This window comes from Stegastes partitus, unplaced genomic scaffold, assembly GCF_000690725.1.
Source record: "Stegastes partitus isolate 25-593 unplaced genomic scaffold, Stegastes_partitus-1.0.2 Scaffold127, whole genome shotgun sequence".
Classification (NCBI taxonomy): Eukaryota; Metazoa; Chordata; class Actinopteri; family Pomacentridae; genus Stegastes; species Stegastes partitus.
The window spans coordinates 476,661-490,692 of NW_007577858.1; the positions used below are offsets into that span (position 1 = coordinate 476,661).

At 39.7% G+C, this 14,032-nt stretch overlaps 1 protein-coding gene across 2 annotated transcripts in view; it reads left to right on the forward strand.

Moving 5' to 3' along the window:
• The window catches only part of nfatc3a (nuclear factor of activated T cells 3a), a 62,458-nt gene that overhangs the window by 16,128 nt on the left and 32,298 nt on the right, over window positions 1–14,032 (forward strand). For both annotated transcript variants that reach the window (XM_008278577.1, XM_008278576.1), the window contains exons 2-3: window positions 3,823–5,005; window positions 9,581–9,743. In XM_008278577.1, the coding sequence (XP_008276799.1) occupies window positions 3,823–5,005; window positions 9,581–9,743 (1,346 nt within the window). The remainder of the gene's footprint in view (window positions 1–3,822; window positions 5,006–9,580; window positions 9,744–14,032) is intronic.

A 14,032-nucleotide genomic window follows, 5' to 3' on the forward strand; every position in this document is an offset into this window, starting at 1 on the left:
GTCCCCTCCTAAGGTGACAGGAGTTTGGCTCTGACAACGGGGTTTCCCACCACCCACCCCTTTTCTTACACTGGAGGGTTTTAAGTAGCAGGCTAATCTTATCTCAGAGCCAGGAGGGGGCTGTGGGCCAGGTAACATGGTCACCCCCTATCTGACCCTTATCTGTGCACTAGCACTTATTGCCTCTCTCCACCATGTATCATGGTAGGTAGTATGCAACTGACGAGAAAGTAAATGAATTTTTTGTTGCATCTCACCTTTTTCTGTAATACCAAATAAACAAATAAGGGTCTATCGAACAAGGGGAAGAACAGAATATGGTAAATAGCATGGCAAATAAAAAATGAGTAATCTGAGCTTAGATTACTGACACTGTAGGACGGCCCAAGAGAGAGACTTTCCATCTGTTATGTGACTGAGAAAACGACAGTCCAGACACAAGTTAGGGCTCTTTTTTCACACGGCAGGGCTCCAGACTAACTTTTTACATTTGGTTGCATTAGTTTTCACTGCCTTTTGATGCTGAAGAATATGTTGTGTTGCCATTATGACAGTTCCCATACACATAGGTAATTTCTTAATGTATTATGTAAATGATTGTTAACAGAAATAAAGGTACACACATATATTTTGTACATCTAATACATTCTCTTTCTGCTATGCATGTATGACATATGTGAGAGTTCATGCTGCTATTGACATACTGTATAGTTCTAAGAAAAGTAGTCTTTAATATTATCGTTTTATACCCAAACCAATGTATGGACATAGCAACAACCGCTCCTCAGAGAAGGGGAGAGGAAGGCACATTGTCTCAGCTGTTCTCTCGTTTCCATTTTGCATCTTTCTTCCTCTCTTTAAAAAAAGAAATCAATGAATCATGTTAATTCATTCAAAGCATGTGGCTAATTGAAGTTTTGCTTGTCTCACCCATTTAGAAAAGCATTTCAATGAGGAGAGGAAGGATGTGAAGGAGCACTTAACAGCGGGGGATGTGTTTTCAACCCAATATAGACTCTATTGTCATGCATTGATATTAGTGTTTCTGCCCTCACCTCACTATTTTCTGAAATGTAAATGTTTTTTCATCATAACGACACTCTAAATTCAGGGATTTTAAAAAAAATGATGACTGTAACTTGTCCTTTTTTAGTAGACTTGTGAGATGGATTTGCTATAAACATTGGTGTTGTTACTGTGAATAGGGAACACTTTGCAACCCAGATGAAGCAACGTAAACTGTAGTATAGGAACCCTGTGTCCCTATACATTTAGATATGCAGTTTGTATTTTTGTGAGCATGGTATAGTGTATAGTACTGTTAGCTTGATTTCAAAAGGGTAATGTTTCGGCAAAGCTTTGGTATGCCTTCCACATTTACCTCACATACACAAATCTGTCTTTGTAACTGCCCTGTTTTGTTCTCACTTATTCTTTTCTTCTCTCTTTTCATATACTTGTCATGCTGTTTCCCAATCCAGGCTATCATTGAATCAGAGGATACACTTTTTTTTTTCAAATTGTTGCAGCTTCCTTTTCTTCCTCTCTCTGTGTTCCTTCTCTTACTCCCTGTCAGTCAGTCAGATGCTGTTGTCAGAGGATCCACTGCTGGGTCTTGTGACAGGCAGGCAGGGCCAGCGAGAAGCCAGCAGCTATAAATAAAAAGCTTGCTGCTGCTGTTGTTGCTGTTGGAGAGAGATGGCAGACAAAACTGTGGCTACGCGCTTCTGTTCCAAAATCATTCAGTTTTTTACAAACTTCTTCAAGACTAGCTTAATGTCTACTGGTATGAGTTTATCACTTGGGACAATTGAAACAAATTCATATTAGAACTTCCAATTTTTCTCTTTATGAGGGTTGGATGGTTTAAGATAGATGTGGTTTTTCAATTGTATTTCTTCAGTTTTAAATCTAACAAAATTGTACTTTTAGGCAGGTAGGTACATTTGAGGAATAAAGGGAAGTGTTGTGTAATGGTTTCACAACCTTATCCTGTGTAGACTACACTGAGATTTTGTAAAGCAAAAGGACTTTTTTGCATCTTTATTGGCTTAAATTTTTCCCCTGGTCACTTTGCAGTTTACTGCAGGATGTTAATCTTTGCTCTTTTGTATTTTGCCATCACAGTAAAGCAAAAGTTTTATTCACCATTGCCTACTGTAAAAGCTGTCAGAAATTCTGATGTTAAATGATGCTTGCATTGTGTCACTTGCCACGCTAGTTTCTATTTACAGTGGGTGATGCTGTATGTTTATGTTTTTTGTAACACATATGGCGTCTATAATATATGGTGCTGTGCAAAAGTAAACATAGTACTGAAGTGGTATCCTCCATTCAGAGGACAAGCACAATGCATACACCTTGTAGCAAGTGAAATCCGCATGTGAAGGCAATTGGGATGTTTTTAAGTCATGTTAGGTTTAATATGAAGTTGTGAAAATTCTTACTCCCTACGTTTCTAATGTGACAGTATTAATGTGTCACGTGTGAAGCACTGAGAAGAGATTTGGGGAGGAGGTGGGGGGAGTATTCCCAATGGGAGCAGCAGAGCATATCCAGTGTAAGTTTATCAATAAACTCTGACCGAATAGTGCCAATGGACACAATGGACTCTTGTCAATTTGTTTGTGTGTGGGTGTGTTTGTGTGTGTACATGCTGCCTGTGCCGGATGACCTTTGGTATAAATAGCCTGCCGGCGCTAGCTGTGATGACAGCCGACAGCACGCACCGTTGTGTGAATTTGTTTCCTGAGTAGTGCTGTTCATCGGTTATCCCTCTTGGAACAATGCCTGTATGACTCCCTGCTACCCAGCAACACTCTGGCCTCTAATTTCCTGAAACTGGGCTCAAGCACAGACTCATGGCATAACCGCACAAATAATTTTATGTAATTTTGGCAACCAGGGACTCAAGTGCAACCCTGGTGTAGTGCTGTGTTGTGTGAAAACATGACTGGAGGAAGATGGATACACTATTAGTAGGAGGAATGTATTATGAGAAGGTGAACCAATTACGTCTCCTCCTTTTATTTCCTTTACATGGTACAGACAGTTTAATGGGGGTGCAAAGTGCCTAGGCGCCAGTTGTTAAATGTAACTACGTATATTTACTCAAGCAGTCTACTTGCGTACAAATTCAGTGTACTTCACCAAAGTATTTCCATTTTATGCAGCTTTATACTTCTACTCCACCATATTACAAAGACATATATTAAATTTTTCTCCACTACATTTGTCACCACATCTCCAACTGTGGTAATTTGAAATGTTTGTGAAATATGAAGGATTAAATTTGTCTTTATGTGTTGAGAAAACACATTACTTTTTAATCTAAACAAAATATTTATTAATCCTCTTGAATTACCTGGAAAATGCATTGTCACAAAGTTAAAGACAGGGCTGTTTTTTCTAAACTCATGAAAAGATGACTTTTTAGAGGTATGTGGTTATCTCCAATGTTGTCTTTCTTAGCTGTGACCGTAATGGGGATAATAACAATATTTTCTGTTGTTTTTTTTTTTACTCATCTGCCTAAACACAACATCAGATGTTCAACTCCGCTATCAAAGCTGATTCTATGAATGCAGCTTGAGGCACTTTGATGTAACTGAGGTATAGCTCTCACTATTTTGATCTTTGCTCTAACCACACAGGCTTTGAAATAAAATGATTAGAGTTGATCTAGATTTTGTAGTAAGAGCATTTTCCTGACTAACTCAGTAACTCAATGAAGTCAAACTAAGGAACACTACAGGGAAAAAAACAGTAGTAACAGAAACCCGATTGCTGTATCCTAATCTTCCCTTCCTTTTCTTCTCCTAGATCTGGAGCCTGATGACAGCACATCGTTCTATATCCTAAATGTAGGCCAGCCCCAGTCTATGGTCTCTAACCACCAGTCTATTGGCCTGCCACGTCATGGCATGCAGTCTCACTCCCAGGTCATCAACACTTCACCACGCCTTCACTCACATAAACCAGGACCTGAACCCCCGAGCTATGAGGCACAAGACTCCAAATATGGCACCTCCCCCCTGTTGCCCTCTGCTCCTGTGGAGGCACCAAAGGCCTTTGAGTGCCCCAGTATCCAGATCACTTCCATCTCCCCCAGCTGCCAGCAGGAGATGGATGCCAACGAGGAGGATCTGAGGGCCAATGGCCCTGATGGGGATTACCACGGTGACAGGCCTTTGTCCAGAGACCACCTGTATTTGCCGCTGGACCACTCATACCGGGACTCTTCTCTTAGCCCCAGCCCATGCAGCAGCCTCTCCTCTAGGAGCTGGTTTTCTGATGCCTCCTCTTGTGAATCATTCTCACATGTCTATGATGATGTTGACTCAGAGCTGAATGAAGCAGCTGCCCGGTTTACTCTGGGCTCCCCTCTTACTTCCCCAGGTTGTGCCTCCCCTCAGACTGGGCCTGGAGTTCTGGAGGAGCAGCCCCACTGGCAGCACCACCACCCTGCCTTTGTGCACCACTCCCACTCAGTGAGCCTGTCTCCCCGACAGTCCCCTTGCCACTCGCCACGCACCAGTGTCACTGATGAAAATTGGCTTAGCCCGCGTCCACCTTCCAGGCCTTCCTCACGTCCAACCTCACCCTGTGGGAAGAGGCGCCACTCTAGCGCTGACATCTGCTATCCCAGCTCATTGTCTCCTCATCACTCACCCACACCCACGCCAGGACCTTCACCTAGGGGCAGCGTGACAGAAGACACTTGGGTTGGCAGTCCTTCTGTTGGCATGTCACCCTTTCAGTGCTGCCCATCTGAGGCAGACATCCCCTCCAAGACAAGGAAGACCTCACAAGACAGAACAGCTATGCAGACTGGGAAAGGGGAACTGGTGCTAGATGACCAAGGAAATATGTCTCCTAATCTAGACTCACCTTCAGATGAGGCCTTGCACAGCCTGAAGAAGGATGGGCCTGCAGAACAGTTCCTCTCAGTACCTTCCCACTTCTCATGGAATAAACCCAAGCCTGGTCATACACCTATATTCAGGTAAATTTGCTGAAGGATTGTCTAATAACAAGCTAAATTTAACTCCATCTCACAGATGCACTCATCTAATCCAGCTTAAGCAAATGAGTCATGCGGATGTAGAAGACAAAGTGGGAAAAAGCTGTCTTCAAATATATATATATATTTTTCACATGACAGTGAGGGACAATATCTCAACTAGTTCAAAATAATTTTCAACTAGGCAACTGTCATCTCTGTAATAATAAAGGACTAGAATCATGAAGAATGACATCCTAAATTCTTAAAGTGTGTTCACCTAAGAGTCAAAAGCAGAAGACAATGTTTCATTAGTCTTTTTGTAAATTAAAACTGCAACCACCACTTTGCACGACAGCACGCTATCAGTATTCAAAACAATTAACAGGTCAGGGCTGAACAATAGACCTCAGTGGTGAATGTTTTAAAAAGAGCTTTGAGCTGTCATAAAATCTGAACACCCTTTTTGATCTAGGAGAGAAGTGTAAACATTGCAGTGCAATAAATTAGTATCATATAGCTATGTTAGATGGCTATTTAGCCCGTTGATGGAACCCTGCAGATCAGTGTTCAGTAATGGGTGAACTTTGAGCTTTGTATCAGCAGCATAAATCTGATTTAGTTACACTGTGGAGTAATACAAGTTTATTGGAGGGATTGGGGAAACACATGGACACACACATGCTAATTTCCTATGAACACACACACACACACACACACACACACTGAAGGAGGAGTCTGCTGTGTGTTCTTCAATGTGTGCAGCAGATGAAGACATGGCCTTGTTTGTGTGCACTGGCCCCTAGCACTGTAAATCAGTACAGGGCACATATGGCAAGGGGGCCACCACACACACGCACACACACATGCATAGACATAACACAAATGCTTTCTCACACAGACCTAACACTGTCCAGACAATAACAGGGTCAGCTCTATGATGAGTCGCAATTTGATCTTTTTATCCTCGTGTGAATTTTCCTGTTAGGGCTATAGTTAAGACAGTAACAGAAATATGTCTTTTTGCTGAAGACTGAATATTTTTCTTTTCATGCCCTACTTACTTACACTAGCAGGTGCATGCATTGACAAAAAATATGATTTTTAGCTAAATTTAATTTTCAAACAGGACTTCTATAACTGTTGAGAGTCAGTTTGTATAAACCCCTGTTTGCCATGAGATAGAGTGTTGTTGATTTGCCTATGTGCATGCATATGTGTGTTAGTGGTGTTTTGAACAGATGGCCGAGGTGGAATGGGTGGGATTGGGTGGAATGAAAAACTGGTGGGGTGTTCAGACACTTGCTTTGACCAAGAATTGGATCTTGCCTCACTCCTTGAGCTGTCTACAAGACATGTTAATTAATTCTTGCAAGTTAGGTGCCAAAAGCTTTATTTAAACAAAAAGCCAGTTTTACTTTGTGGGAAATGTAATGTGTACATTTCCAGTCAGGAAACAGAATGTAGGCTAGAATTTTTTTGCAAAAAAAAAAAATAAAATGTGAGTAACAAAGACAAAAAAAAAATAAAATAAAATAGTGCACCAGTGTGCTTACTCATCTACAGCAACAGGACAGTTATTACAAACGGGCTTTTTTATGGCAAGAAAAAATGTTGTCAAGGTGTCAATGTTTTTTGATGAGGCCTCAATTCCTGCAACTTGTGTAGATGCAAGATTACCCTAATTAATTGTTTGGAAATGATGCCAGGACCATGAACAATCTAGAGAAGACTATGTCATGGGAGTGAACTGAAGCACCTACACTATGGCTTAGACATTTGAGAAAGGTTATGCTATGTCAGGACATAGTCCAGTGCTCCAGCTCCGTCACAAGCTCGAGTTTCTTCTGTACTCTTCTGCTCCTGTTACCGTAGCAGCCATGCAAACCCACACTTCCTTGATGCTTATGTCATAGCTGCTGGGAAGAAAACATAAGGGTTAGGATGCCTTTATTATGCTCTGTTAGAATGATGATCTTGTTCTTGATAGTGTCACCTCCTGTTTGTGAAGTTGTAATTTGAAAATAATTCTTAAAAGTATTGTAATTGATAAACTGACTATTATGGTATTGACAGATTACTATAGATAATGCATTTATTATGATATCATACCATACAAATAACAATATAGTCAGGCAGAAGAAGAAAAACAAACTCCAAAAAGCAAAGCCACACCTTGACAGGGTATTTTTTTAGCAGCTATTTGCAGCATATGTGCTTGTATTAACATTATTTGCACGATCTAGCTCATTTCGTCTTTATGTATTTATGTCTCTTTAAACTTTGAAGTCGTTGGAAAATTTGTAGTCAGTAGTTCAGTTACATGTAAAACTACACGACTCCGTTTGGCTGCACAAAACCTTTACAAAATATCTGACACTTGCCTTTTCATTCCAAAATGCAGTCTTCCTTGTGGGTTTGGTGCCAGTCTGTAAGGCAGTTTATGAAGTGAAATGGCTCCACTGAAAGCCTGACTCACATGTCTTCAATCCAGTCTGATCAGCCTGGTCTGCATGTAGCCAGCACTTGACAGGCATTTGGAAGAGGAAGAACTAAGGGAATCAGCCATGCTGGCTAAAACGTTACAAACTTTCCCCTAAAAATTATTTTGTACTGTCAAAGATCTGTCATGCAGTTTAGTTTGCATGCTAGGAGTCTGTACTGTCTTGGGTAGAGCCAAAAAAAAAAAGTATATGCCACCATGTGACAGGGAGCACAAAGAGCCTACAGTGGTCACTGCTGAGGAAGAGATCAAGTATACGACCGCCCATACTTTTAGCTGCCCACACTGTAGAGTCGGTTCACTGACTCAGGTCTCACATACACAGCCATAGGCTTTCAGACACACATGCATGAACACCTTGGTAGTTTGCATGGATACGTGGACACACACGCAGTTTCATTTATGATTGCGGACAGTGCTATGCTTAAAAAACAAACAAAAAGAACAATGGCACTTGTAGCTGTTGTCAGATAAAGCACTTCAATTGACACACATTTAGCTTGTGCTGCCCTGCAATAGACTCTTGCTTCATGAATAAATAATTGGGTACACTGTCAAGATGTGTGCTACAGTCAAAGTAGTAAGAGTCCTCGAGTTAAACATATGTACTGTGTACTAGCACAGATATTACAGGTTGATATTACAGATAGAAAATAGTAGAATTATTAAATCTAAGCCCAAGAATTGTAAAAAAATAAAATTAAATAAATACAAACTGATAAACTTATAAAATAAGCACAATAAAATTAATAAGTCTTTCTGAAACTTTACTAACATAAGCCAAACTGTGGATGAACTATATTCTGGAAACATTATTGGGTAGTATCCAAAGAGACAGAATTAAGACAATGACAAAGTTGTAAAAATTGTGGCTATAAATATGACAGAATTAGGGTTAGTATTAATTTGACTGAGTGTTCTAATGAGGCATAGTTCATGTAATTCATTCCTATGCCTTATTTTTTAGTGTATCTTTAATGAAATACAAATCGGGTGGAATGTGGCAGTACATTCCAAAATCCTTATTTTTACTTGTTTATTGTAAAATGCATTATTGTCTTGTAAATAAATCATAATCAAGAATAATACATACGACAATAACTTAAAAGGTTATAGCTTTGTTTGTTTTATACTAATGGCTGACGCCAGTGTTTACAAAATGTTTTGAGGATAAAGTGATCTAATGCACTCAGATGGAGAGACCCAGTTTCTCTGTGGAGACGGCCATTGAGTGTTTTATTTTTGAGTGCAGCTGTTCAAATATGATTGTGGTCTACACAGATAACAAAAAAGAGACACCGAGGAAAAACACACAATGCTCGCCGCTGCGATGCACTGCACATAGAGTATACACTTGTACAGTATCTGCAAAGACTCGCACGCACAATAATTTATGCACTGTCTGACACACACTTTCGTCCTGCCTCCTATTCACTGACCCTAACAGTAAATGGGTAAAGACTCAGAAAAAAAAGTCCCCCTTAGGAAATGATTCACCCTTAAAGTGTTAACATGACCTATTACAAGTGTTGTGTTTAAGAACAGGATTAATGCATGTGGGCATTTCTGTGATTCACTGTCTGGATGGGGCTGAACACTTTGCATTTTATGCCCCCTTTTTGCACCTATTACACATTGTCAACCAATGAAAGGGGAATACCACATTTTCAGTCTTAAGACAGGCTGCTGTCATCAGCCATAGGCTAGACTGAGGTTGCCCTGCTTGACCTTACATTATAATGTCTCAGGATTAACATATCTATGCAGAATTTAAAATATGAAAAGATGAAATTATGTGGACCCGAGCATTTTTTGTTTTTTGTTATAGCATTGTTATTATTATGACTGTAACAATGTTTGTTCTACATTATTTATCCTAACTTTTAGGACAGTTTCTTCAGATTTACTGCCTGTGTACTACGACTACAAACCTGTCTACAGTATGCTTCAAATTCATTTTTGAAAACATCCTTTACACGTCACTGTATGGTTTAGAAGTTTCTTACCAGAGCTCTAATGTCATCTGTCTCTCTGTGTGGGTGTGTATGTGCATGTTTGTGGTATTTCTTCCTCAGAACCTCCTCACTGCCTCCTCTAGATTGGCCACTGCCAAGCCAGTTCAGCCAGTATGAACTGAAGATAGAGGTGCAACCCAAAGCCCACCACCGAGCACACTATGAGACCGAGGGCAGCAGAGGAGCCGTCAAAGCAGCATCTGGTGGCCATCCAGTCGTCAAGGTAACATATTTGGGTGTTTCCCCCAAGGGTTTGGGGCATTTCCTAAAGTTCCTGAAGCCAGGTTATAATCCTCCAAAATCTGGCTGTGGAAACTGACCTGAAACTTTAAAGATTACAATTCCTAAACACTGAATTGTTGCTTGACATTTGGAGCATTAAAAAATACTTTTACAAAACATAAGGGAAAGTAAATACAATCACTGATGTCTCTACCATATTGAGGGTTGAACTTTTGTCAGAGATCTGTTAACACTATCCTGGCAATGTTTTAGTTAAATTACACCCTGTACACTGAGCGCTCATCCAGCTCCCACTGTACTAACCACATAGCCAAAATGTCAACTCTTGGAACCTTCGGTGGTGAAATTAAAAGTGAAGGGAGGAGAAATAGGCTGAACCTTTTTTTTTTTTTTAAACTTAGCAACAGCCGTTTGTGTGTGACTGAAATTTGTTTTCTCCTAAAAGTTTGTACAAGGAGGCTTCTATCACACAATTGCCATTAACTGATGATGAAAACTTGCCAGGATATCTTTTGCAGAACCTTGTTGAAAATGCTCTCAGCTGCATTCACAATGATGTCAGCATCCACCATTAATCTACTAATAGTAAAGATACATTATTGGACTATAAATAAGTTATTGTTCAGCCTCGTAGTGCAATAGCTCAAACATCCGCTGGTTAATGGGAATGAGCATTAGATTTAGGGTTTCATTTTACATATTTGCATGTGTGTGGATTGTCACACGGATCCTCCCCCACAGCAACACTGTCAGTCAGCCTGTTGAAGCAGTGAGATTTGTAGGCAGGCAGGAGAGCTGTCACTATAGCCCAGTCAGCTGGTCTGTCATCTGATAGCACCTGTGAGAGACTAGGTGAGCCTCCAAAGAGCTATGGCTGCTTTTTTTTTTCACAGAGACTGAGAGGGAGAGAGAGAGAGAGAGAGAGAGAGAGAGAGAGCGAGAGAGAGCGCAATAGCAGAAGATTTCAGTCTCATTAATTTTTCAAGGCCCCAGTGACAAGCTTTCTTTGTGTGTGTGATTAAGAAAGGACCTTATGCTGGGTCATATTGTTGGGAAACTTAACAATGGCAGAGTTCAGGCTGATAGGCTGGTCAGCTGTCCATTTAGCCCAATAGGATTACCGTGTACAGTCCACAAAATCTCGATATATCTTTAGCACCTGCATCTGCTCTGTTAGCACTGCAGTGGAACCTACATCAGTATCTTTTGTGCTGTGGAACTGAATAAGCTTTTCATCTGAATGTGCAAAACAGCTATGCACATTTTGGATCCATTGTTGGGTTTTGTTGGTCATTTTGTTTGTATCTATTAATAATAATACACTTTATTTATAAAGCACTTTTCAAAACAAATGTTACAAAGTGCTTTTCACTAAAAAATAAATTAAAAACTAAAATACATTGAGGACACAGAATAATTGATAAAAGAAGAATGCACACAAATAAAACAGGTAGCTATAAAACACAATTTTAAAACTTAAATAAAATCAGATAAAAAAAATGTTTTAAGAAGTGAATTAAAAGAGAGCAAAGAATATTACATATATATATATATTATTGGTCCTAACTGGATTTCCACTTGGACTAAATTTGAACTATTAGTCCTGTGTTTGTTAGAATTTCTTGGAACTACAGATGGGAAGTAGATCAGTCCCAAAGTGAGCTCAGTCACCGCTCATTATGCACATTACGCAAGATATAACAATTAAGATAAAATACAACACTTGAACAGCTGTGGACACAAAATTTCCTGAAACAAGGATGTCTAAACTGCTGCCATTTGTTGCTTTAGAAACAGCCTATGTCCTCATACATTCAGTCATGCAGGCTCCCTTCAGGCCAATCATTAACCATTTCTACCTCAGTTAGACCAAGATTCAATCCTGCCATATGTGACAATGCATAATTTAGCTGTCAAATTTTTTTCAACCAAGCATTTGCCATGATTGCCCTCATTTCTCATCCCCAGGGGCAATTGTTTCGTTTATCGCTTTCCTTGCAGTAGCTAGTGACAAGAGTGAATATATCTTGGGTCAGACAAGGTCATTTCAAAGTTGATTCCAAAGCTAGCTTTAAGCTGGTCTGTAGTACCGACATGGTGGTCCTGACAGTGTTTGCAGTCAGTTTTACTGTTCTGTAGAAGCAGCAGACTCAGGTTTGTTGGCCCCAAATGTTTTTTTTTTGTTATATATTAACTGTATGTATTTTTTTTAATGTTATTATGGTTATTAGTTTTTGTTAGGCTAAACATTAACCAAGATTAGAATCTGAAAGCAACTCCAATAAAAGTTAAATAGCAGTTGAGGTCAAGGAGGCAAGAACAGATGATGACCCGCAGAAGAAGTCTGTTCTGTTTACTTGCGGTATTTTTATTTTTCTACTTTTTTTATTTTTAGATTATCAAGGTTTGCAAATCTTTTTTTTTTCTGTTCTTAATAAATGGCTGTGCCATAAATCTCCTGTAAGAAGATTTGATCTGGATCTGTGACGATAGTTGGTCAGTGTTTCTCAACATACAGCTGCTGTTTACACTCAGTCACAGAATGCTGCCACTACTAGTGATGGAAATGAAAATCAAATGCATTTCTGCTGGAATGCACTTTCATGATCAACTTTACAAACATCAATGTGTTGTCACGAACAGTGTGAGCAGACAAAGCAAGAGAAGCACACAGATAGCATGTGCCTGTCGTCAGCCGCAGTTTGAGAGAAAATGTGTGGGTGAATGAGTTACATGAGCAACAATGGAACTATGTGCGATATGAAACTAAAAAAAAATCTTTATACCATTTTGTATTTAGGCATTACACATATCTCTCCACTTATTTCCCTGTAGTCGCAGTTTTTAGGTTCATGTTTTTTTATTCCATAGCATTGATAATGTCCAAATGAGAACTGCTGTCTTGTACTGTGTCAGGTTAGATACATCAGCACTTGTCCAGCAGGTCTAACAGTCACCCTTTGTTTACTAAACATCCATCCCTCTATTGTAAGTCTTCTTTGCTTCTTTTTGATGCCCTGTGCAAAAAAGTTCCTTTTATATGAAAGGTTATTTCTTTATGCTGTGATATCATTATTGTTTGTGCAAAAACAGAATTTCTTTGAAAACCAACACCACACACACACATTGTGCTTTCTTTGAGGTTATCATAGAACACGAACGAACGTCACAACATCAAGTTAATGCTAAAAAAAAAAGCCTGAATATCAACAACAAGAAAGACTGCACCTTCTTAAAGGGAATCTAAAGTCATTCAGCCTCTGTTTTGACCCAGTATACGGTGGACGTAAGGGGGTCAGACCACTTGAAACCGTTAACAAGCTTGCATATATCATATTTCCCAGGTGCACTGTTGGTGTGAAGTAAGCTGTTTGCTGGAGGCAGAATGTCACAGGTGCCTGCATGTGTGATCGCAGCCTCTCTGCCTCACAATATGAATGTGTAGCTTTTCTATTTTTGTCTATATTTAAAATACTGCAGATATAAAAGTTTGTAGTGGGCAGCAGAAACAAAAGGAGCTGTCGGCTTTATGATGGAAGCTTTTGTGTACAAATTATCAACAATACAGATTTGGTTTGATTTCAAGAATATAATTTGACTCCGTAACATTTTGCCTGCTGTTACGAGCATTTCTGTTTTCCTTCTAAATTATTTTCTTCTCCATTCCCTACTCCAAATTCACAGCAAACATTGCTTTCATGATTTAACATTTTTGATCCAAGGGACTGTGATGTTCATGCAGTTGTCCTTCCTATAGTTTGTGCCTCCTCTGTGCTCTGCAGGACCTCTTACTGTCATTGAATCCTGACACTAGTAGTGTGATGTCACCAGATGACGCCATAGCTGCCATCTGGACATGGTGATGACTTCCTTTTGTGACCTCGCTGTTGCCCAAATCAGTGCACCACCGAGCTGCTGTGTCAACAGAAAAAAAAGAGAATGTCTGAGCTGTTGAGCTGGTGTAGTTTACATACTTTAAAGGTCTTAAATTGTTTGCCCTTTTCTATTATTATGTAAGAAAGAAAATAGTAAGTTGCCACATGCCTTCTCTGTTGTGTTTGTCTTGAATATGCAAATGTTTTTCATTACAAAAGATTAACTGCTAGATGCAAGATGCCTCTTACTTCACTGAAAGACCATTCTCAATGTATGCGCAATGCAGACTTCAAGTGTACGTTTCACACTGGTCTAAGTTAAGTGGTGACTGGACCGAGGCTGGCCTTCACACTAGTTTTGATTTCCCAAATCTTGCTTGCGGGTACATGCCTC